General features: G+C 37.7%; 1 protein-coding gene across 2 annotated transcripts in view; it reads left to right on the forward strand.

Moving 5' to 3' along the window:
* Positions 1-24,867, forward strand: part of LOC132122063 (retinoic acid receptor alpha-A) — a 74,772-nt gene that overhangs the window by 35,092 nt on the left and 14,813 nt on the right. The window contains exon 1 of one of the 2 annotated variants that reach the window (XM_059531935.1): positions 371-764. The exons of the other annotated variant lie outside the window; for it this stretch is intronic. Coding sequence (XP_059387918.1) covers positions 626-764 — 139 coding nt within the window. The 5' untranslated portion in view covers positions 371-625. Of the gene's footprint in view, positions 1-370; positions 765-24,867 lie in introns of those variants that run through there. 2 annotated transcript variants of the gene reach the window in all.

The following is a 24,867-nucleotide window of genomic DNA, read 5'->3' on the forward strand; positions in this document are numbered from 1 at the left end:
CAGCTCCGAGCGCGTGAACACAAGGTAACCGCGCGGATTAATAACACACGCGCACACCAGCTCATTAAACGCGCGTTTGTGTGCTGTTTATAACCAGGAGGACACTAAACATTCAGAAAGGATCCTGTTTAAAATCGTTGCACGAGTTTTATGGTATCAAGAAAATAATCACATCACTAAATCGGAGCTTCGCAAATAATATTGGACCAAACTCACCGCTCAACACTGGACATTTGATGGATTTACTGATGCCTCGTTCGTTCTGTATTTTATTATTGTATTAACCGATCAAGATTTGAAGTAAATGCAGTAGCTATATATGGTCTAAAACATATAGGCTACATATCTTTCACGTCATATCACGTCTTTAGACATTTGCGCTTTTGAGACATTGTTGAGCCTGTATGAGAATAGGCTATATTTTTTGCAAAAAGTCTTTCCGCGGACATTGATTTCACTGATCTCTGACCATGCACAAGCGCTTCAGCTTGAGTTTTACTCGCTTCTGTAGTTCCTGATCTCCTCTGGGAATATCTGGGATGGCTCCATCTCTGTGTTAACGCTCTATGTGAAGTGTACAGTCGTGGATCAGCTGTTGTCTTGAGGAATCGAGTCCGACCTGATCATGTATGAGAGTGTGGATGTGAACCCTTTCCTCATGATGGATTACTATAATCAGAGCAGAGGATGTCTGATCCCGGACAAGATGCCCCATCCCTTCAGCTCATCCATCAGACATCAGCACTGGAGCGGATCCAACCACTGTACGTGCGTTTTCATTCAGCTAAACACTTTGTTTGTAGAGTCTCTTAAACTAAACCACATTCTAAGTTGTCTGATTTAATTCCATTTGTTTCAGTCATTCCTATACTGATATTTAAATCCAGCTGGTTGACCCACTTACATACACACACAGAAAGAGAGAGAGAGAGAGAGAGAGAGAGAGAGAGAGAGAGATGCTCTTGTCTGCATATTAGCAGCATGCAGATCTTTACTTTGGATTTAACATGCCTGTTTATTTCTTTCCATTATCAGTCTGGAATATTTTAACAACCAGTCTGTAAATATAGCAATATCTAGCAAGTCATATAAAGCACATGGCTCTGAAAACATTTAATCACGCAGATCTTGGCTCTTGAGAGCTGTGCTTTTATGACAGCTCGTTAACATGCTGAGCATTAATGGAACAGAGAATATGAATGAAATTCAGAATAAGGTTAATGGGAAACTTGTGGATGTGGGATTGTGCTGTGCTTAATGGTGAAATAGTGTTTTATGGGTCATATGTGAGAGATAAATGTGATGAAGAGAGAAAGTAAGTGCAGTAATTTTGCTTGAACCAATTTTAAAAGAGTCCATCTGCTGTATCTCTGAGCCGTTGTGGATGGTGACCCAGGGTGCACAGGGTCACGCATCCATGACCTTTGACATAGAAACAGGGACGTAAACACTTAAATCTTACCAAAAGAGTGTCAGAAACAATAGTATACTAAATGTTTAGCCAAAAGATCACGTACATCAGACTCTCAGGCGGCTCAGGGATCCTCAGTACAAAAATGCTAAATTCTGTAATAACATTAACATACATGACTACATTATGCATAGTAGTGTTGACCTAGTTTCGCAGTTAACAACTTTTACATGCTTTGCCTCATCCTGATTTTTTCAGCTATTGTTTTGTCCAACAAAGAGATTTGCATTTGTTTACTGATGCTTTTACACTCATCTACTGAAACTATGGCCGCCTTTAGAAATACATTTTGTAAAATGAGTATTTTTTTTATGTTATATAAGAAATGTCTATAAGTTTTTAAGGGATCCCAGCAGTCTGTGGACCTCCAGTTGTTCACATAATCATACACTGGTTGTACTGTTTTGGTCAAATAGTTCCATAGCATCACTTTGGTAAAGATAGCATTACAGTTAGGTCAAAAGTACAAGTTTGTTGGAGGTGTATGGATAAGATGCTTTATGTTAGGGAACTTTGAGCCACCAGGAGACCCTCACTCTTGGCTAGCTCTCTGCAAACACTCTCTGCAAGCACGAAATTACATAAGAAATGGTGTTGTGCAATAGCATGTGTGCCATTACATGCATCATTTACCTTATTAAAATAGTGTTTGAGTTATGATAAATTGAATTTTCTTAATCTGTTTTGCAACAGCATTTCATATACAAAGTTGACATTTCCAATTCATAAAGAACTGCCTAATGTTTTTTTTGTTGTGCATCACATTGTATTTGGATTTTAAAATATAGTTTCCCATACCCTTTGTGGTTGTTGGCATATCTTAAAGCACAACACTGATCACTCACTACCACAGGCAAAAAAATAAAAATATAGTTAGTTGAATCACGTTACGATGTTTAATTCAAATCAAAACATTATGCAAGTAAGTAGTCACAATATAGGAAGGAGAGGTTGAAGAAGGTCTGTCTTGAATGGTTTAGCTACTTAATCGCTAAAAATGCTTCTGGAAACTTACTGTTGCCTTGGATGCTTGGACTTACTGTCCAAGATGTAAATAAGTCTGTATCTTCGTTGCAACAGATTTTAAGAAATTAAGCATTAAATCACTTGCTCACCAAAGGATCCTCAGCAGTGAATGGGTGCCGTCATAATAAGACTTCAAACAGCTGATAAACACATCTCAGTAATCTACAAATAATCCACATGACTCCAGTCTATCAATTAACATCTTGTGAAGTGAAAAGCAGGATGTTTGTTAATCCATCAAGACGTTTTTAACTTCAAGCAATTGCTTCTGAGTAAATATGAGTACTTTAATGGAGAAAGTAATCTAGTCTTAATCAGGGGAAAAATAGGCACAGATCAAGCAACGATTAAACAGTTGTAAACAAATACATGTTGGTGGATTTTAAAGTGAGAGCACAACAGGAGATGGATTGCTTCTCAGGATTTGGTTCTTACAAGCATGACATTTTTCACTTCTCGACTTTCATTCTGACAGCACCCATTCACTGCACATGATCCATTAGTGAGCAAGTAAGGTAATGCTATGTTTCTCCAAACCTATTTTGATGAAGAAAGAAACATCTACAGCTTGGATGGCCTAAGAGTAAGTAAATTTTGAGCCTTTTTTTATTATGAGGTGCACTTTTTTTCAATGTTTTTTGATGAAATATTCCTTGGCATATCCCAGTTGATACAGGCTCATAAAACAGCATGTATCTTACATTTACATTGAGTCATTTAGCAGACGCATTTATCCAAAGCGACTTACAAACGATTACAATGGAAGAAATCAAAAAACAACAAAAAGAGCAATGATATATAAGTGCTATAACAAGTCTCAGTTAGCTTAAACTACTGTACTGTACATGTAGCAAGGGCTTTTAAATAAGGTAATAAAAAAAAAACAGAATAGAAAAACAATAGAGCAAGCTAGTGTTAGAGGTCTTCTATATATATATATATATATATATATATATATATATTTATATTTATGTACATATACACACATACATATAATTATATAATAAATGAAAAGAAAATAGAATACAAAAAGATTAGAAAGGTAGTTAGATTTTTTTTAAAAATAGAATCAGAATAGTGAGTGCTAAAAAATTAATTATATACTTAATATCTTAACTGCAGCATGTAGTTTTTTTTTTAGCATCATAACATGAATTGAGCAGCAATATGTTTGTATCATATTCTTGCACGATAAAACCCTCATAAATGAGAGTGAGAGATGAGGGTGTTGATGTGTCCGTATGGTCTCAGTCATCAGACTGACGGCTCAGGGTCTTTACAGGGGGCGATCAGGATCAAACACACTAGATCTTTGATAGTCGGCTTCTCTCAGTGCTGAGGTGGGGTTTCCAGAGAGATTACAAGCCTCAGCGTGAAGGAATGCACTGCCTCTTATTCACATGACAGTCACACACATACACACTCCCCTTCACGCTGCACCCACGGACCTTTGTACACACTCCTTTTACACATGCACAATTCTTACTTGCATCTATTCTTAAATTCTTTTCATGTATAGCATGCCTTTGCACACACTTCACATGTCAGTGCATTGTTGTTCCATAATAAATATGACTCACATCCATCTTTCAAAATACACCTTTTTAGAGTTTTTATGATTTACTTTTTATTTTAAGCGTCTGATCTTATTTAACCTGTCCACATTCTATCAGTCAAAGCAGTACAAAAATGTTTTGATAGGATCACTGCTGCTTCTTCAACGGGGCGTCTTTAGAGATTCTCGTCTAAGGTCAAATCTCAGGTGGCTTCAGGCTTCATCTCGCATGGACATTTGATCTAGGCCTGTTCCACTTCTTTATTTTTACATTGTCTGTTTTATTGTGTGGTGTTGAATGGTACTGATGCTGAAATGCCTATGTTGCCGATCACATTAACAGTTCATTATGCATCCCCTGGCTTTCAACAAAACATCCCATAGCAGCTTTTCGAAGTCTAAACAGATGGCTTACTACATCAATCATTACAATGAAAGACAATGTTACATGATCCTTCAGAAATCATTCTAATATGCTAATATGGCCCTCAAGAACCTTCATTATTAGTTGAAAATGGTTGTACTGCTTAATGAAGTGTGAAAACCACAATAGGATTCTTTAAGCAGAAAGTTTGAAGAACATTTATTTGAAATCTAAATCCTTTGTATAATTTTAAATGTATTTACAGTTATTTTTAATCAGTTTAATGCACCTTAGCTCAAAATATCCCATAGTGACCCCAAACTGTATTTACGGTCATAGCAGCATCTATCATTTTCATGGAATATTAAAACTAGAAAATAAGGTAACACTTTTGTATAGGTACCAATTCTTACTATTAACTCTATTTGCTTATTAGCATGCCTATTATTAAGATGTTTATTAGTATAAGCTGATACAAGCTGTTTATTAGTACTTAAAAAGCACACATTCTGCATGAGCATATTCTACATCCCTAACCCTACCCATTACTAAACTTAACATTCACTGTACTAACTATTAATAAGCAGAAAATTAAGAGTTTATTTAGACAAAAGTCGTAGTTAATGGTTTGTTAATGGCGAGAATTTGATCTTTTTTTTTACTACAAAAAGTAAGATGTTCTCTGACCTCCATTAACTAAATTGAATCAAACTCTGCAAAGCTGAATACTTTACAAGAAATAGGATAATATTCAATGTGTGCAGTGTACGTGCTCAAATGTGCGTTTAAGGCCAAAAAGAAAGGCATCCTGTCCAACTTTGCAGACTTGTGCAAGACTTACATTTTTCATGCAAGAATGTGCATTAAAATACATGATATTAAAGTAAAACATCTCTGACTGGACCAGCTGAAAGCACTCACGCACACACACACACACACACACACACACACACACACATGCACTCATGTCTGCTCCAGATAATTGAGTTTTGCTTTGGCCTTTCTGAGAATCAGAATTCTGTTGTAAAGAGGAGGACATAATTATTTGAAACTCATTTGTGTGAGTGTTTGTGTGTGCAGGCTGGTGGAAAGACAACACTTGAACCTGAATACTTTCATCTGAACTTGAATGACATCTGGTAACATATGCTGACATATGATTGGCTGAGAGCAGGAAGTATTCTGGTGCCAAATGAACCACATGTTTGCAGAGTTACACAAGTGTTCACAGAAACAAGGAGACGATGTGTGTCTACTGTTGACTGTACTTACTTTGAAAAGGTCCTTGTGTACGTAGTGAAAGGGTTCTCAGAAGTTCTCGTTGTTCATGGATATTTTGCTTTGCTGAGAAATCTACTGTAAATGGTTGCAGAAGGATTAGGTTTAGGTTTGGTTTCTTTGGGTGTGCGATATGTATCGTCTACGATAATATCGTAATTGTTGTTTTAACAATGTGGAAGCTGACATTATACAGAAACACGCCTTTAATGCACCATTTCACACCAAGATTTAAAGGTGCTCTAAGTGATGTCACACATTTTTTAGGCCAAAACATTTTTGCCACATCCAGCATCTCCTCACTATCCGCTAGCTTCTTGTCCCCTGAACACACTGTAAAAAAAACGGGGTCTCTCTAGACACCACAGGCTCCACAAACAACAAGAAAAACAAACTGGGCTCACCCGCACCACAAAACATAACAAACTGTTCCAGCCAATAGCCGACAAGAAAGATTTGGGGGTGGGGTTTGGGGGGTTAGTGCACGGATGAGGAGGAGGGAGGGTCTAGCTAGCCTCCGTTTTGTTTGGCAACAATTTGAACGTCAACAAGAAGTTACTACTCCCGGCATCCCTTAGAGCACCTTTAAGAAAGTAGAATGACCATGAAATTCAATATGCCTCTCAGTCTTTTTCTATTATTTCTGTTTAATATAGTTATGAAGTTTTTTGTAATATCAGCACGATTACATATGTGATACTGATTTATGCAACATTTGAGTAAGAAGTTAATATTGTGCGGATACAATAATGTCAGTATTTTCTGTTTGTGCTCTGTTTCGGTAACAACCGTTTCAAATAGAGCCGTTGGTGTTTTGAACCAGTGGTGTTTCGTTGCTGAATAAATCAGCATCTTTGAACAAATTAGGGATTCAATGATTCATTCATAAAGACACTTGCTTTGTTCTTGAATGAATCAGCAATTTGAACTAATCAATTGAGTGAATGACTCAATTAGGGCTGCAACTAACGATTATTTTGATAATCGATTATTCTGTCGATTATTTTTACGATTGATCGATTAATCGGTTTATGTACTTATATTTTAGTTTTGCCCATTTTCCCCCAAGTAAATTATAAATAAAGGGTATTTATCATTCAGCATAGATTTTTAAGAGATTTTAACCATTTTGCATTGTCATATCCTCATCAAAAATATACCTGGAGTTGTTTTATTGTGTGTTTGTGGTCCTTTGTCGAACTCTTCTGCAATCAAAACACTGACCCATACTCTAGCAAATTTCACAAGGAGATTTCAAATAATGTTTTCACCATGGCAGTCCTTAGAGCTCCTAAAGTAGTTTAACATCCTGAACAAAGCTTATTAAGGAATCTTTAAGAACATATTTTCACGAAGAATAAGGATAAAACAGAATAAAATTGCAGTACATTGCATTTTATTATTTACTGGGAAACAGCTTTATAGCTTTTGCTGTGAAATTGTAAACAATCCATCGAATAAAGTGCCAATGGCATGAAACCTGAATGGAACTCACAATTTAAAGTAAAATCCATCAGAAGGTTGTCCAGAAAAAAAAAATTGAACACACACAAAAAACCTGCTTTGTGAAAAAGAGCAGTGAATACTTAGAAAAAAGTGCATTTCAAATAACGTTATATTTAAACATTTTCCTCTCTCATTCAGTCATACTGCTGCATTAGGCTGCACGACTGAATTATGAACTGGTAAACGACAAACTGATCACAGAACATGTTTGTAAAGCTTTAAATGTTAAGTGTTAAAAAGCAATGTTATCAGCTTTTACAAATAAACATTTGCAAACAACATTGTACTGGAGAATCTGCACAAATAAAAGTCTTAGGGGCCGTTCACATATCGCGCCTAAAGACGCGTGGAAAACGATAGGCGCGCTGCTTTCTCCTCCTTTCCAAAGCGCTCGGGCAGAAGCGCCCCTGAGGCGTCTGCCTTTGCTAAGCAACCATGTGGTGCTCTCTCATTGAAGACGCGGAAATTTCAGCAAAGGATAAATGGATTTGCAGCTCTAAAAATCGCTTGCAGTAGCTCTGCTACTAAATTTATTTCAAAATGGCAATCCATATACAACTATGATCAGCAGTTCCTTCATCTTTGCTGAGCTTTCAGCGTTGTTACGGGAAAGGATGAAGCTGATTGGTTAGTTCTTGTCACATGACCCGCGGTGCGTTTGCCGCATTCTGAAAAGTTGAGATGTTTTTAACTCTATGCGGTGCGGACGCGCCTGGAAGAACGGGCGGCTCGCGTCGCTTCCATTATGAGCGCGCATACCGCGTGCCTACATTGGAAATAACGAACTTGAGCGTGCAAAAGTCGCGATATATGAACGACCCCGTAAACAGTTCAGTAGTGCAGAGTTTACAGGTTACTCTTCTTTTTTGAAGGCTCAAAGTAAAGTACTCCCACATCCCGCTGACTGCTGCTGAATGCTGCAAAGACGCTGTTCGGGAAGCACGTGACATAAAACGAGGCCAGCTATTGGCTATTCGCTACTTCTCCTGCTGTACTGGCTGAGTAAAACCTCCGGTGGCTCATTACTGCCACACTTTGGTCACCGCAGATTTGAAATATGCACGAAATGAGCTGCTTACGGAAAATAAAAGTTATTTAGCAACTAATCGATGACCAAATTAGTTGACAACTATTTTAATAATCGATTTTAATCGATTAAATCGATTAGTTGTTTCAGCTCTAGACTCAATGATTCACTCATTAAAACAATGACTTTCCTCCACTTACTAAGGGTTCTAGTTTATTTTGATTTTTTTTTAAATATATTCAATATTCAAAATATGAATATTAATAATACAGTATTGCATATGCATATACTAATATACTTATTAATATTAAATCATATCTAGTATAGCATCAAGTATGCAGTGTAAATACATCTGCTGTTACATAATGCTGCTTTAAATGCAGCCTCTGTGCCAAAAATGTAATGTAAAAAGTATTTTGTTGCTACAGATTATTTTATTTATAGTGTTGTTTTATTCTGATGGAATTTATCACTATTTTTATCTAAGAATTCAGCATAAAAGATGATGCATACATATAATATGGTTAGGAAAAAAGTTATACAGGTAGAAATTATTCTGTAATCAATTAAAAGGGACAAGTATCATCTCCTAATGAAAAAGTTAATTTCTGTCACTTATTACTTATAATTCCGCCTAAATCTGCCAAAGTACCAACACATAAAAACACTCAACAAAATATAGTCTAAATATCAAACAAAATCCCCAAAATATCAAGTTAGCACTTTTTTGTCTGTGTAATGTATTTGTAGCATAGGAGTGAAAGCATGTTGTGTAGTTGGCAACTCAGTGTTTTTGTGAATGACTTTGCAGCATAAGTGTGTCCTGCACAGCTGAGAGGATGCAGGTGAGACATAAAAGCTTGCACCTCCATTTATACATCCAGTGTTGTCATAACCTGTGCAAAAAACCTTCCTGTTGCTGACAAATGTGTGGTTGCATAAATCACACATTTCAAATGTGATTGTTTCATTGATTTCTTGATTGTCGATTGGCACTTGTTGGGCTCCATACTAGTGTATCACAGCAGAAATAATCTTTTAACGCTTTTGTGTCTGTTGATTGTTGTTGAGAATTCCATATGATGTTACCCTCAGCAAAGAATAGTCAGCTGCAAATATGTCTTGACCCCAAAAAAATTCTAACAAAACGTTTCTCAGTGGTTTACAGTAGTATCAAATGTACTTAAAAACATACTAAAAGTTTACCAAAGTTTGACTCCAAGAAAGGCCCCGTTTTCAAAATGGCAGCCGCCAGGTCCTTAATATGACCATTACTCCTTTGTATTCCTCCTAGACCAGAAATATTGGTGCCTGATACATGTTTTGGCCATGTAATATTCTAATTGGCATATTTGCATGATAGATAAGTGATTACAAGTCCAATTATATATTAACGCAATTGGTTATATTTATGGGAAAAATATATGTACAATTCCCCTTAAGTACAGGTACATGAAAAAAAAAATAGAATATCATGGAAAAGTCCTTTATTTTGTTGTAATATAATTTAAAAAAGCAAACTTTTTTATATTTTAGATTCATTGCACACAAACTGAAATATTTAAAGACTTTTTTGTTTGAGTTCTGATAGTTACGACTTACAGCTTCAGTATCTCAAAATTAGTTTTTTAATTTTCTAAAAGATCAATCAAAAAAAGATTTACAAAACAGAAATGTTCAAGATCTCCAAAGTAGGTTTAATTATGCACTCAATAATTGGTTGGGGCTCCTTTTGAAATTACTGTCTGTGGCAATGCTAGTTGTTTTGATAATGGCCTTCAGCTCCTCTGTATTGTTTTTCAGATGTTACTTATCTTCCTCTTCACAATACCCCATAGATTCTCTGTGAGGTTCAGGTCAGGTGAGTTGGCTGGCCAATCAAGCACAATAATATCATGGTCAGCAAATCACTTGGAAGTGGTTTTGGCACTGTCACTTTGTTATATGTTTTGTTTCTTTTGTCTAGTGTCGGCACTTGGCCTTGTTAATTGTTTTCTCTGCCATGTGCTCCTTTAGCCCCTCCTCCTTGTTTCCTTTTTACCACACCCTCTTGTTAGCCTGGTTAGTCTTATTGTGCTCACCTGTCCCTCATGTATTTCCCTCCCTATTTATAGTGCCCCTTACCCTTTTGTGTTTGCTGGTTCATGGTCATTCTCACCCCCTCTGTCTGTGGCTGAATATGTGTCCGTGTCTCCTTGTCTGGTTGGTCTTGTGCCCTTGTCTAGTCCTTGTAGTTCTATGTTTTTGTCTTGCTCCTTATTTTAGTAATTTGTTTGTTCTTGCTTTTGGCTTTTATTTGTAATATTTATTTAGTTTCTCTAGTCTTGGTTCTTGGTTTTGTTTGATTATTCTTTAAGTTGGTTAAATTGGTAATTTCTTATTTTGTTACTTAACCTTTTATTAGTTCATTTGCTTATATATTTCCTTGTCTTGAGTTTAATTTGTGTTTTTGTGGAGCTTTGTCCTGTCTAGTCTTGTGTTCGAGTTCCTGACCTGTCCCCTGGTTCTACCTACCTGGCACTTGGTCTGTTTCAGAGTCAGTGGTTAACAAGTGTCTGAGCTCTGCTCTATGGTGCCTTGTGTGGTCTTCTCCATCAGCCTGGTTTTGCTGCCCCCTCTGTTGCCAAGTATTCTGCCAGTTGTTTCCTGAAGCTTTCCCAGTGGCCTCCCCTAGCTGTTCCTGTGTACTGTTTTCCTGTTGTGGTATCTATTGTTCACTTCACTACCCTCTTGTACCAGTCTGTTTTTTCAATAAAACCTTATTACCTTACACTGCAATTGGGTCCTCCCTCCTAGATCCCTGACATAGGTGCTAAATTCCTGCTGCAAAATTAAATCAGGATCTCCATTAAGCTTGTCAGCAGATGGAAGCATAAAGTGCTACAAAATCTCCTGGTAGATGGCTGCATTGACTTTGGACTTGATAAACCATAATGAACCAACACCAGCAGACGTCACAGCACCCCAAATCATCACTGACTTCAGAAACTTCACACTGGACTTTGGATTCTGTGCCTCTCCAGTCTTCCTCCAGACTCCAAACCTTGATTTCCAAATGAAATGCAAAATTTACTTTCATCTGAAAAGAGGACTGTGAACCACTGAGCAACGTGAAATGCTTCTGATGTTTTTTTTTTCTGGTTCGGGAGTGGCTTGGTTTTAGGTAGGTGACAGCTGTAGCCCTTTTCCTGAAGATGTCTGAGCGTGATGACTCTTGATGCGCTGACTCCAGCTTTCAGTCCACTCCTTGTGAAGCTCTCCCAAGTTCTTGAATCTGCTTTTCCTGACAATCTTCCCAAGGCTGAAGTCATGTTGCTTGTGCACCTTTTCCTACCACACTTTTTCCTTCCAGTCAACTTTCTATAAATATATTTTGATACAGCACTCTGTAAACAGCCAGCCCTTTCAGCAATTACCTTCTGTGGCTTACCCTCATTGTGGAGGATGTTGATGATTGTCTTCTGGACAACTGTCAAGTCACTAGTCTTTCCCATAATTGTGGTTGCATGTTCTGAACTAGCTAACTATACTCATAATTAATAAAACTAATCAAGCTCAAAATGGAATATTCAAATTTTTCCTAAGATGTAAGTCGTAACAAACAGAATTAAAACAAAAAAAACTCTTGAAATATTTCTGTTTGTGTGCAATGAATCTGGAATATACAAAAGTTTACTTTTTTGAATTAAGTTACAAAAAATAAAGAACTTTTTTTTTTTTTTAAGTAGTCATGGATGAATTTTGTTTGAGCAAAATGGTATACACTGTGCTGCCAACAACATTACAATGAGTCAAGCAATATCAAATGTCAGTATTTTCTTCTACCATCTTCTGAATTGCCGATAATAACACAATAATCAGCAAGTAATTAATGCCAGTCCCTTATTTAACTGGCTCTACTTCCAGCTCCACTCCACACACAAAAAAACAAAAAACTATATATATATATATATATATATATATATATATATATATATATGTATGTTTAGTCATTGTACTGCCAAGGTCTTCATTCATTCATATCCTTTCTCTCAGATAACAGCATCATATTTCAGCATATTTTCAGATGTCATACACTAGTGGACCTCATCTTGTATATTGCTTACAAAAACAAATGAATATGTTTAAATAATGATGCTGGCCATTTCCACTGCACTATTTATGTTAAAGCTGCCCACTCTAGCAATAATTGATGCTCATGGTCCTTAAGCTATCAAATCCATACACTATACTCTAGACAAAAACACATGCTCGTAAAGCAAATAGACCCATCTCTGTTCTGGAGAATTCATGGGAAATAATTGAAGGCTTTGAAAGGGCCGATTTGAGTGCTTTTTGCTTGGCAACATAATTGGCCTACTTTCTTTCTCTATGACGTCAAAATCAAGAGATGGTAGCAAATCATGAAACTGGAACAATCTAGTTCATGTCAGAGCTGTGTCTTTGTGTTGTTTTTGTACTCTAAAGCAATCACTTTTTGTCACGATCCCCACACAAGAACAGAGGACAAGTAGATCCAATAGCAGTAAGTTTTAATAAGGGAAAACCGTACATCAATATCCAGTCCAGGCAGGGGTCAAAACCAAAGTATCAATCAAACATAAACAGGCAAGACAAATGGGCAAGAACAGACTCAGGATTGGCGTGATCAATAGAAGGACTCCGTAACACATACTAAAACAGACAGGGTATATATACACAGGGAAATGACAATGCTAATGCAATGAGGAGACCGGGATCGTGGGGAATGTAGTTCAGGAAGTGACAGACACCGTGGGGAAGGAGGACATCTAGTGGTTACCCAGGGAACACAAACCAGACACTGTGACATAACCCCCCCTCTACGGAGCGGCTACCAGACGCTCCAAGACATGACCGACAAAACAAGCGACCAGGAGGGAGGTGGACTGGTGGAGGCTCAGGGGTAGGGACGGAGGGCCAGGTTCATAGAGGGGAACAGAGACAGGAAGTGAAAAAATACAATAAATAAAATAAAAACAACAACACAAGGAGACCAGGGTGGGTCAGAGAGTTCCGGGGCCCAGGGCAGTGCCGACAGGGCAGGAATCCAGGGTGGAGCAAGTGGAACTGGGGACCACTGGGACGGCGCAGGTGGAACCGGAGCCCACCAAACCGTACGGACGAGACAGAAACCCACCAGGGCGGCGCAGAGGACCACCCCAGCCGTGCGGTCGAGACAGAGGCCCACCAGGGTGGCGCAGAGGACCACCACAGCCGAGCAGACGAGACAGATGCCACCCAGGGTGGAGCAGAGGTCCACCACAACCGTGCGGACGAGACAGAAGCCCACCATGGCAGCGCAGAGGACCACCACAGCCGTGCGGTCGAGACCGAAGCCCACCAGGGCAGAGCAGAGGACCACCACAGTGGGATCGATAACCCAGGAGAGCAAGTCTGGTCAGGTAAGGCTGAAATAGAGAACATGAACAAGTTAAGGGTGGCCTCCGTGGCCACGACAGGATCAGTCGAGCACTCAGAGATTTCGGCTGAGACGTGGAGAGGCTCTGGTAGTTCAGCAGAGTCGTGGAGAGGCTTTGGTAGTTCAGCAGAGACGTGGAGAGGCTCTGGTAGTTCTGCAGAGTTTAGACTGGATTCAGGAAGATCAATGGTGACTTGACTCTGCTCATGAAGATCATTGGTGACTTGACTCCGCTTATGAAGATCATTGGTGACCTGACTCCACTCATGAAGATCATTGGTGACCCGACTCCGCTCATGAAGATCATTGGTTACTTGACTTTGCCCATGAAGACAATTGGTGACTTGACTTTGCCCATGAAGATTATTGGTGACTTGCCTTTGTCCATGAAGATCACTGGTGACTTGCCCTTGTCCATGAAGACCATTGGTGACTTGACTTTGCACCTGAAGGTCAATGGTGACTTGACTTTGCACCTGAATATCAATGGTGACTTGACTTTGCCCATGGAGAACACCGGTGACTTGACTTGACTCCTGAGGTCTCACTGTGGTAGTGCTTAATTCTGGAGTGTCAACGGTGACCTGACCTGACTCTGGAGTGTCAACGGTGTACTGACCTGACTCTGGAGGGTCAACGGTGACCTGACCTGACTCTGGAGGGTCAACGGTGACCTGACCTGACTCTGGAGGGTCAACGGTGACCTGACCTGACTCTGGAGGGTCAACGGTGACCTGACCTGACTCCGGAGGGTCAACGGGAACCTGACTCGACTCTGGAGGGTCAAGGGAACCTGACTCGATTATGGAGGGTCAACTGTGGCTGTCATTCCGTGTACAGGCGCTGGACAAGCGGCCATCTTGTGCCATGACTTTGGACCGGCGGCCATCCTGGGCAGTGGCGCTGGACCAGCGGCCATCTTAGGCAGTGGCGCTGGGCCGGCGGCCATCTTGGGCAGTGGCGCTGGGCCGGCGACCATCTTGGGCAGCGGCCACCTTGTGCTGTGGCGCTGGGCCATCCTGGGCAGCGGCGCTGGGCTGGCGGCCATCTTGTGCAGCGGCGCTGGCTCGGCAGACGTGCGCCTCCTCTCCCCTCTCCGTCCGCAATGGCGAGACGGCGGCTCCGATCCATCCCTCACGAGCCCAGGAACGAACAAGGGCCATGGTGGAGAGCGATGCCGGACCTCCTCTCGACCTGACCTACAACCAAGGTTAGATGATAAACTGAAAATATTATGCCATGATGATATTTATGTTTGTCTGAAATGGCTTAAATGTAAATGTCAAAATTTTAATATATATAAAAAATCTAACGTCATAAGATCAGATTAGATTAAGGAAATATTGTTTTTGATTTTACTGAAACGTTTTATTATGGAACATTTTTTATGTAAATGTACTTGCAGCTAATGCCATTGTTGCCTAAGCTTAAATCAGTTTGATTTCTTAAACATCCCTTTTAAGCGAGACAAGGAAGAATTTTATTGGGCCTTTAAGTTTAAGTTTGTTTACATACTATATTTGTGTGTACTGTGTATATTTATTATGTATATATAAATGCAAACCCATGCATTTATATATGAAGGTATTTTTGTATTTATATATAAAATATTTATATTTATATATATAACAAATTATATACAAGTGTTTACATACAAATACAATACATGCAAGTATTTAAATATAGATATATATATATATATATATAGAGAGAGAGAGAGAGAGCAAGTTATATACACGGTACACAGACACACACATAGTATGTAAAGAAACAAACTAATTTTGAATCGATTAATTATGATTAATATTTTTTGTCCCTAATGATATTGCTTAACCAGCAAACTCCTTGTGAATATATTTTAAATGTGATATACCACCCAGCCAAAATGATGTTTGTAAAAAAAAAAAAAAAAATTATTTCAAATAAAGCAACCCTTGTGGCTTAAGCTTTTTCATAGGTACGGTCAATGAAACAATAATCTAAACAAATAAAAAAAAAATCTGCCTGCCTTTAACAGTGCAACTGTGAAATATTTGCATTCTACCCGATAACATGACTGCTATTTTTAACATTGTAAATGTATTTTGAAATAGCTGATATATTGTCCGGTGGAGTGTTTCACTGACAGTTAGTTACACTTTCTACCCGGTAACATGGCTGCTATTTTTAGTATTGTCTCGTGGCATGTAATGTTTGACTATTGATTTTCAGGGCAGTAGTTAATTGGTTTTAGTTTGTCATAAATAGAATGGATCAGACGGACCACTTGTTGACCCAGTGAAGTTGTGATCCGTTTGTCTTCACTGATGTTAGACAGATCATGTAAAAAAATGCCTTGGGTCCTGATGCTTAAAACACTCTGTCACTGCAAGGCAGTGCATAATCTAATAGTGAGATAAGTGTGTGTGTGTGACTGCTCTCCCATAGGGCCTGTCTCTACCCCGCTAACACACTTAAGCTGGGCTTAACCAACCCAAATCTGATTAATACCCCCTCCCGTCCTCTCCCAGCGCCCTTTGGGCCGCTCATAATGAGAGCTAAACAAGCCCAGACCCAGACCTGAACCCATAGATGAATAAACGGGTGATTACCACAGGCACAGAGAGAAAGGGAGACATATTGTCTGACAGGAAGGAGGAGTTAAAGGCTCCTAAAGATGCAGAGAGAGACCGAAGAGGAGAGCAGGATAGAGGTTGAGTTACAGTGTTTGTTGGTTGTCAGAACATTAGGAATGTAACCTCAGCTTGAACCTAGAGATAGACCGATAGACAGAGAGAGAGACGACCGGTTACAGGGTCAGCGTATATTCGGGGCTTAGCCCAGACCTCCTGGGATGTTTTTAATTAAATGGTGGAACAGGACACTCTTAAATTTTGAAATTGTTACATCTTGGAGCCAAATTACTGCATTTGAGAAGAACGGGATACCTTTCTCCAAATACATTAACAAACAAGAGAGTCTAGTGTTAATTTGTAAATTATTTGGCTGAAATATATTTTCTGGTATAGACTGAAACCACTTTGGAGGGCTGAAATCACTGACTGAAATGATGACATTTAAATTAGTGTCTATTTTGTGCACACTGTGTGGGTACACTACAGCAGGTAAACATATCAGCTGTGCAGACGCTAGTGCTGGATTAACAATATCGATTTCTAATCTTTAATCAATGTTTAGATTATGCTGTCTATCTATCTATCTATCTATCTATCTATCTATCTGTCTGTCTGTCTGTCTGTCTGTCTGTCTGTCTGTCTGTCTGTCTAAAAATACCATCTTGTGGGCCGGATGTGGCCCGCATGCCGCATATTGAGGAACCCTGGTATAGAGTATTCCATAATGCAATGCACTTAACTTTTTATGTTGTGTTAGAAATGCCAAATAGCTCATTTTGTTGGTGATGTAGTACGATTAAAAAAAAAATATTTGATCCCCAGTATTACAGCCCAAGCCATGACACAAAGTTACGGAAACTAAACAACCGAAAGCAATATATGTCTTCCTTAGAAGTAATGTTAGTTCTGTAATTCAGCGTTGGGTAAAACACCATTATAATCTCCTTTTGAATGCTGCTTACTTGGTAACAGCAGAGATGTTGAAATAAACATACGCACAATCAGCTTTTCCACATGCACCGATAATCAAAACTTCTACTTAGCGCTTGCTTAATTTCTGCAGATCAGTTTTTGTAACTGTATTACTTAATCCACCTGTTGCTTTGGCCTTTTTTAACAGCTGCTTGCACCACCTGCTGGTGAGCGACTGACAGCAGATGGAGATCATGCCTCTGTGCTCTACTGCTATTCCTGCAGCTCCCGGATGTTAAAGGGCGAATTATCTGCCGAATTTTAACCACTGAATTTGTGGAAGCGAATTTGGAAAGTGAAATAAAATGGACCGAAATTTGCCTGTCGAATATTATACATCGTATTTTTAAACCGATTTAATATTTTGGAAGTGAATTCTGGAACGAGAATATGAATTATTGATTTTTTTAATTATGAAAAGGTGTGTGAAATATTTTGAATTGAAATATTCACAGCTTAAATGAACAACTATATTAAATTTCAGGACCTAACAATGCAAGCCCTGGAAATTCAAGGCATTAAAATGCAAGTACTGTTAATGCAATGCATTATTTTTCAGTTAGTGCTATTCAGCATGCTTTTTTGTTCCAAAGACATAAGTCATTATTTTACTTCCATACTATTGTTGCTTTCACTATGGGCAAAATAATATTCAAACTCACATTAGACACTTTTAACATTGAATAAAGCACATAATCATTACCTGAGAGTATCACTGTCATATTTTGTATGCTGTTTTTGCTGCGACATCGCAGAAAATAAAAACCATTTCTAAAATAGAATTCCGTCTCGCTTATTGTCACGTGTCGCTGTCACGTGTGGCTAGGACAAAAACTACATAGAAAATATATTTTTTATTGCGCCGCGTCACGTCTGGTTGGGACACACGGTGTTTAAAAAAATCTAAGTATACAAATATTAATGCTGACAGATGTCATAACTAAATCTGCAATAAGGTGAAAGTGGAGAGAAGAGTCTGGAGATGAGCAGGAACAGTTGATTTGCATGGCAGACATGGAGATTAGGGCTGGGCGATATAGCTGCAAACTGTATCACGATATAAGTGTTTCATATCGGTCGATATCGATAATTATTGATATTTTTATGACCTATTTCAAATAAGGACCAGGAGAAAAATATATTTTATTTAAAAAAAAAATATTTTAAACTTAAAGGTTTAATTCACCTCAAAATGAAAATTTCCAAACAATTTACTCACCCCAATGCCATCCAAGATATCCATGTCTTTCTTTCTTCAGTGGAAAAGAAATTAAGTTTTTTTGAGGAAACAATAGCAACTGAGTTGGTTGCCATTAAAGTCAATTATATGAAAGACTGTGAGAGCCGGAGGAGGGTCTCTCTCTCTCTCTCTCTGCTCCTTCTCTCAGTAACATGCGCGGGTGCCTGTCAGAATTAGCGCAAAGGTCAGTCATCTTATCTACATCCCTCACTGATCAAATATGGCTTTCCACTTATCACTCCACAAAAGTTCTGTTACTGAAGAATCCAACACAAGACAACGATATGGCGCAACCAAACTGTTACATGATTGGCTGGTAGCGTGTAACTCCCTACGTTGCTAGGTTACCAGAGAGCGAGTGCCTTTGTTCATGCAACCAAACTTGCTTCGTAACCTCTGGTTTCTTCTGACGAAGAAAAAAATATATCAAACATTTTATCGAATGCATTTTTTATTGATATCGATTACATGTCCGTAACGATACATATCGTTACTGTTTTATGGCCCAGCCCTAATGGAGATCCACATTTTTTTGTTTGTTCGCTTGTTTTTAATTGTCAACAGGCAAAGTTCTTCAGTATCTAAATGCAAAAATGTTCATAATTGTTTGAATAAAATAGACTACTGGGGTAAAAATATGAATATTTATCTTGTGACCCCTTTGAATATTTTAACATGAGCAACTATAATATAATAATTGTAATAAAAATAATAATAATAATAATAATATATATATATATATATAGGTCAGTTGCCGTTGGCTTGGCATTGATGGAAGAATTTGGCCCTCAGCGAAAACTAATTGAGGAACCCTGCTCTATACTATATTCATATATGCATTGTTCTTAAAGGGGTCATCGGATGCTACATGCACTATACAAGTTATGTGTTGGTGTGTGTACGCAACCATCCTATAATGATAAAGATCCCACCAAGTGTTTTTATTTTTTTTTAATCTCTTTAAATCATTTCCCCTTTCACGGCTAAAGTAAACAGTATCATGAGAACGGCTCATCACCCCTACATAAGAGAGGGGAGGGGTCAGCAGAGCTCATTAGCATTTAAAGAAACCTGGACTAAAACGGTTTACTGAAAAACAAAGCTGATTTGACAGGGTAAAACGGGTGTTGTTTTATACTACTATTAAGGAATTTTAAACAAAGAATGTTATAGACTTTTCATTAAGAAGCATATCAACTTGTGGAAAATGGGCATCTGATGACCCCTTAAAAAGAGTTTGCAAGTACAGCAGACGCAGTAAATTTCTGTTTGTTCTGCTTTAGTTATTTCTAAACATTTGTAACATTTGAATGGAACACCATCAGTATGCTGTATGTCAGTAAGACTTATGGCAGCAGTCAGAAGAATGATTTCTGGAGTAGGTTGCACCTCTGAATGATTTTCTTAGTGAAAGAAATGACAAGGCATGAAAGGTTAGTGTGAAAAACAAGATGATTAAAAACATTCAGGGCTTCACTAAAAAAATTCAGAAGCCTGCACATGGAGAAAAACAAGGAGAGAGAGAGACAGCAGAAGGGTTGTTGTAAATGAGCAATAATGTGGTGTGTTATATAAGTGTTCTGTGTGTAATTCGGTTGACATGAGAGAACAGACTGACATAAACACTGCAACACTCACACTCACACACACACACACACACACACACACACACACACACACACACACACACACACACACACACACAAATACACACACACACACAGTGTGCTCGTTCTATTTTTCCCTGTCTCACTTCATTCATCTCTCTCTTTCTGTCTCTCTGTTGTAGTGGGTGTCCTGAGTGCATCTATTTGTTTGCACACACATTATTATGCAGTGACACCAAATTAGGATATGCAACAAAATGCAAAGAGGGACACCAAAATCATGTCCTGGATCTTTGTATTCTGGTTATATTTTTTTTTCTGCATTTAAAAAAAATATATACATTTAAATGTTGGACATTTTGCTCAGTCGTATTATATTTAACTGTGGTTTTAGAATGTTCCTATTGTTTTCATTGTTAAAATGTGTTATCCTACGCCAGTTTATTGTGCAGATATAACTATATGGTCTTAAACATACTTGAGACAAGCATGTGACACATATGCAAAAGCTTCTAGCTATTCAAGCTAAATTTTTACCCATCGTTTACAACCCTCTACATTGCGAGTAAATCTTCACTCTGGGTGACTAAATGATGTCTAATATTAGCCAAAGGCTAATAAATTGTCATATTTTGCTCACCAGTATGTGAGTTGGAGGCTAAGTATAAGTTTAGCTCAGATGCATGTTCACTCGCCGAACACTCTCTGGCTGAGCGTTTCAGAGTGTCACTCTCCATCAAGCGATCAGTGATATTTCTCAGTTCATCTCAATGGATGCACAGTGTACCTTTGTTTGACATACCGTAAACTGTACTATAAAGGTGCACCACTCTCCGTCGCTTTGGTGAGAGCAGAGAGAGTGAGAGAGTCTTACATACATGCAGAATTGATGCACTACATGTAAACGATATACTTTGTTGTATTTTTCTGTCAAAATAACGGAGTTCCTATGATTTTTTTTTCCAGCTTTTAAGAACTGTTGAGTTGTCCGGTAGTGGGTGGAGCTAATGCGCAAACAGCTATCTCATTAGCTGGTGGTCACCTATTATTGTCCCCATTTTGATTTTCAGCAAATCAGTTCAAGCGAACGCACACAACCTGATTAATATACATGAATCCTGTAGCTCGCTAATCCTTAGTGCGTTTTATAATGTGCTTATTAGTAGAATTTGTGTTATTATTATTATCATCTTATAAGTATTATTGTTAGGTTTTGCCTTTTTTTAAATTTTTTTTTTATTTTACAGGAACACTGAATGACCAACAAAGAACCACCACCAGTCCAGTTAAAATGTTCAGTTAAAATATCTATGCATTCATACATGGTAACCAAGTTTTCATTCTAATTACTAAATAATTAGAATTAAAACTAAATAATAATACATTAAATAATACTTGATTATCATATTATAATGCTTCACTGACTGATGTTAAGAGTGTACTTTCAGATATTTAAAAAGCAGTATATATTTTAAAAATATATACAGTGTGTATATTAGCATATCAGTCTGGAGAGTAAACAAAAAAAAAAAAATTTACTAGCCAATGGCGATTCAATTGCCAAGGTGTCCGTAGAGGGTTGGTTTAGAATTTACTTCATAACTCAAGTATGTGTTAAATTTTGTATCATCTCCGCAAAGGAATGCCAGGCATGTACCTTGAACATCTTCTAAAGTATGTTTCTGGTTTTTCAACAGTTGACTTCCTGAAAAGTGAAAACACTGGCTCTGTAGTGCTGTCAAAACATTGTTCTGTTGACTTGAGCGACCGGCATGTCACCTTCTGACTCAGCCGGTGCATGAGTATGGGTGGGACTTACTGTAAATTGGTAAAAATAGATGGAGGCGGGATGGGAAATTTTCTCTACTTTCTTACTAGTAATTATTCAGATTTTAACTGAAAATCACATGATTACATGAACATCATAGATAAGTGGATTGTTTGCTGAGGAAAATATTGGCACCGCCTTCAACATTTGCCAATATTACAGATGTTAATTTCATCTAGTCTAGTTTTTTCAGCAACCATTTAAAAGTGGCTCATGAATGAAATCAGATGATGTTGGCATGAGCAATCACCTAGAAACTACCCAGGTGCCGGATTACCACTATAAAAATCTATGTAACTGCTATTTTTAATATAATTAAAAAAAGTTAGGAATATTTTGTATTGCCAAAAACTTTTCTTAATATTTTCTGGGGTTATTATTATTATTATTATGTAATCTGCTAGGCAGAGTTTATCAGCGAGTCTTCGGCAAGAGCCACCAGATAACACCAAAACCTGTTGTGTTCTTGAGAAGAAGAGGCATTGTGTATTACGAATGTTGTTGGCTCTTTGACGGCCTGCTTTTGTTCCTCTTGTATAGGTCACTTCGAATCTGCTAGATGCCTAAATGTAAATGAAAATGTTTCAAGAATTGCATTTAAGAACATTGTTGCAAACTACTTAGAGCTAATTACAATATATATTTTTTAAGAAGATTGTCGTGAATTTGGCCTCAGAACATGGCGATGCATCCTGACAGCCACCAAGAGCACCATAGCACTGTTGATGGGCAGTTTAGTGCAATTTCCTCAGACAATGTAAACATCTAATTGATTAATATTATTTTTCTTATTGTCTCTTATACTCATCATTATGAGTGTGGTCTTCAGGCGTCCACAGACTTTTGGCCTAATTCATATTGGACTCAGGGCAAGGCGTGGGTGTTGTATACTCTCCTCCATCCGTCCACTCAAAACAAAGCTTTAGCTCTTGGTACGTCCCGGATGTTTTGCCCAGCGATGTGTCTGTGCTTATCTTAGCTGTCATAGCCACATGTTTGAACTTCCATTCTCTTCAATTACATCCTGCTCTCATTCTGATTCTCTCCCCGTCCACGGCTGAGTAAGCTTTTCATTCCGTCAGTCTGTTCCAGGACGTCTCTCTGAGTATTTCCTGCCAACAGGGAGACAGGCAGGAACATGAACATTGACACTGTGTGTGTTGGTGTTTGTGTGTGTATGGTTGCTGTTTCAGATATGTGTCTGCAGTCGTTCTGTGTGTGTGATGTGCCCGGCAGGGCCGACAGCAGTGCTGTGTAAATAAGAGTTCTATATTTAACTTGATCTCACAAGTTGAGTTGCCCTCTGCTACAGCTGGGACATACACACACAGACACGGGAAAGAAACTGCAGCCAAACCAGCAAGAGAAACTAGCGCATACTTTCACCTCGGATACCCTCTCCACCTTTTCTATAAACAAAGAAATGCACACATTGTGTCCTGCTGAGAACAGCATAATATTGCTATTATTTGTAGGCATATCCAGGAGTCCCTAAGTCACATGCTTCCTGCAGTATGCACAGTTTTCAATTAGTGATTGATCTCTAAATTGTGTGTGAATAATTTCGATTTTTTTCAAACCTTTATCTATCCTTTTTTTTGGCTGATATTGCCAACAGTTAATTGGACAGAGGAAAAGCAAGACATAGAGTAACATTTTTAATGTTATAGTATGTTGCAATACTACTGTTTTATATGCACTTAAAAGTGCATTATCATCACTAGTGAAATATATATATGTGTGTGTGTGTGTGTGTGTGTGTGTGTGTTTTATATGATATGATTTGTGGTGCAGTCCTGGAAGTCTTCCTTTGTGACACATTTAAAGACAAATGAGATGCAATTATTATTATTAACAGTATAATAATAAAATCATGTTGGATACACATAGTAATTAATAAATTAATACTTCAATTATAAATGTAAACAATATAATTATACTTATTATTTAACAATACAATAACAAATGTTGTTAGATAAAATGAATTTATAAATAAAAACTCAAATATATAATATAATATAATATATTATTAAATATATTAATAATAATAACAGTTAAATATAATCAATAATATATTAATAATGTAATTAACATAATATAAATAATTGTGACAATTTCTTTAGATAAAAGAAAACGATAAAACTGAATAACAATATTAATGTTAGATAAATATAATTATTAATAGTATAATGAATTATAATGATATGAATATATCTTATTAATTAATAATAAATAATAATAACTGTTGTTATGATAGAAAAAAATGCTAAAACTAAATATATGAATAGTAAATAGTAGTGGGGGAGTAGGAGTAGTATTTTATTTCTTTTATTTAATTTAAATGGTTTTATTAAGAGATGTTTAACTGATTTATAAAAAAATGTATCGGCTGAATGTATTATAGAATTTTTGTCTTTTTGTCTTTTTTACTTTTTGTTAACTGTATACCTTGTAAAAAATATTGTTAGATGACCATGAAAATAGCCTTGATGCTGACATGGCATTAAAAAGTGAATAAATAAATCAATATTTATTTATTTATTTATTTATTTTTGTTTGTTTGTTTTTGTTTGTTACTACTACCACTACCAGGTTGACTACTACTACTTCTACTACTTGTGTTACTAAACATGTGTAAGATGTTTATAGTTCCCGTGGCACAAACTGCAGGAAACCCATCTAGAATCCAAGCCAGTGCTGTCTGTTCACCTTCCCATCAGTGGTTTGAATGGTATTTAACAGTGTTTATCTGTTGTTCTGATGTGCGATGGCTGGCTAATTATCATCAGCACAAATGTGTTACACGTGTTTAATGAATGTGCTAAGATAATCTGCCTCTTTGACAAGCTCAGTTCCTCTAGAGAAGCTGCTTCAGGACGTCTGTGTCTTTGATCTCTCTTGTAATGTAGTCACACACAGCAGCGCAGCGCAGTGCAGC

The sequence above is a fragment of the Carassius carassius genome, chromosome 40 (assembly GCF_963082965.1).
Source record: "Carassius carassius chromosome 40, fCarCar2.1, whole genome shotgun sequence".
Lineage (NCBI taxonomy): Eukaryota > Metazoa > Chordata > Actinopteri > Cypriniformes > Cyprinidae > Carassius > Carassius carassius.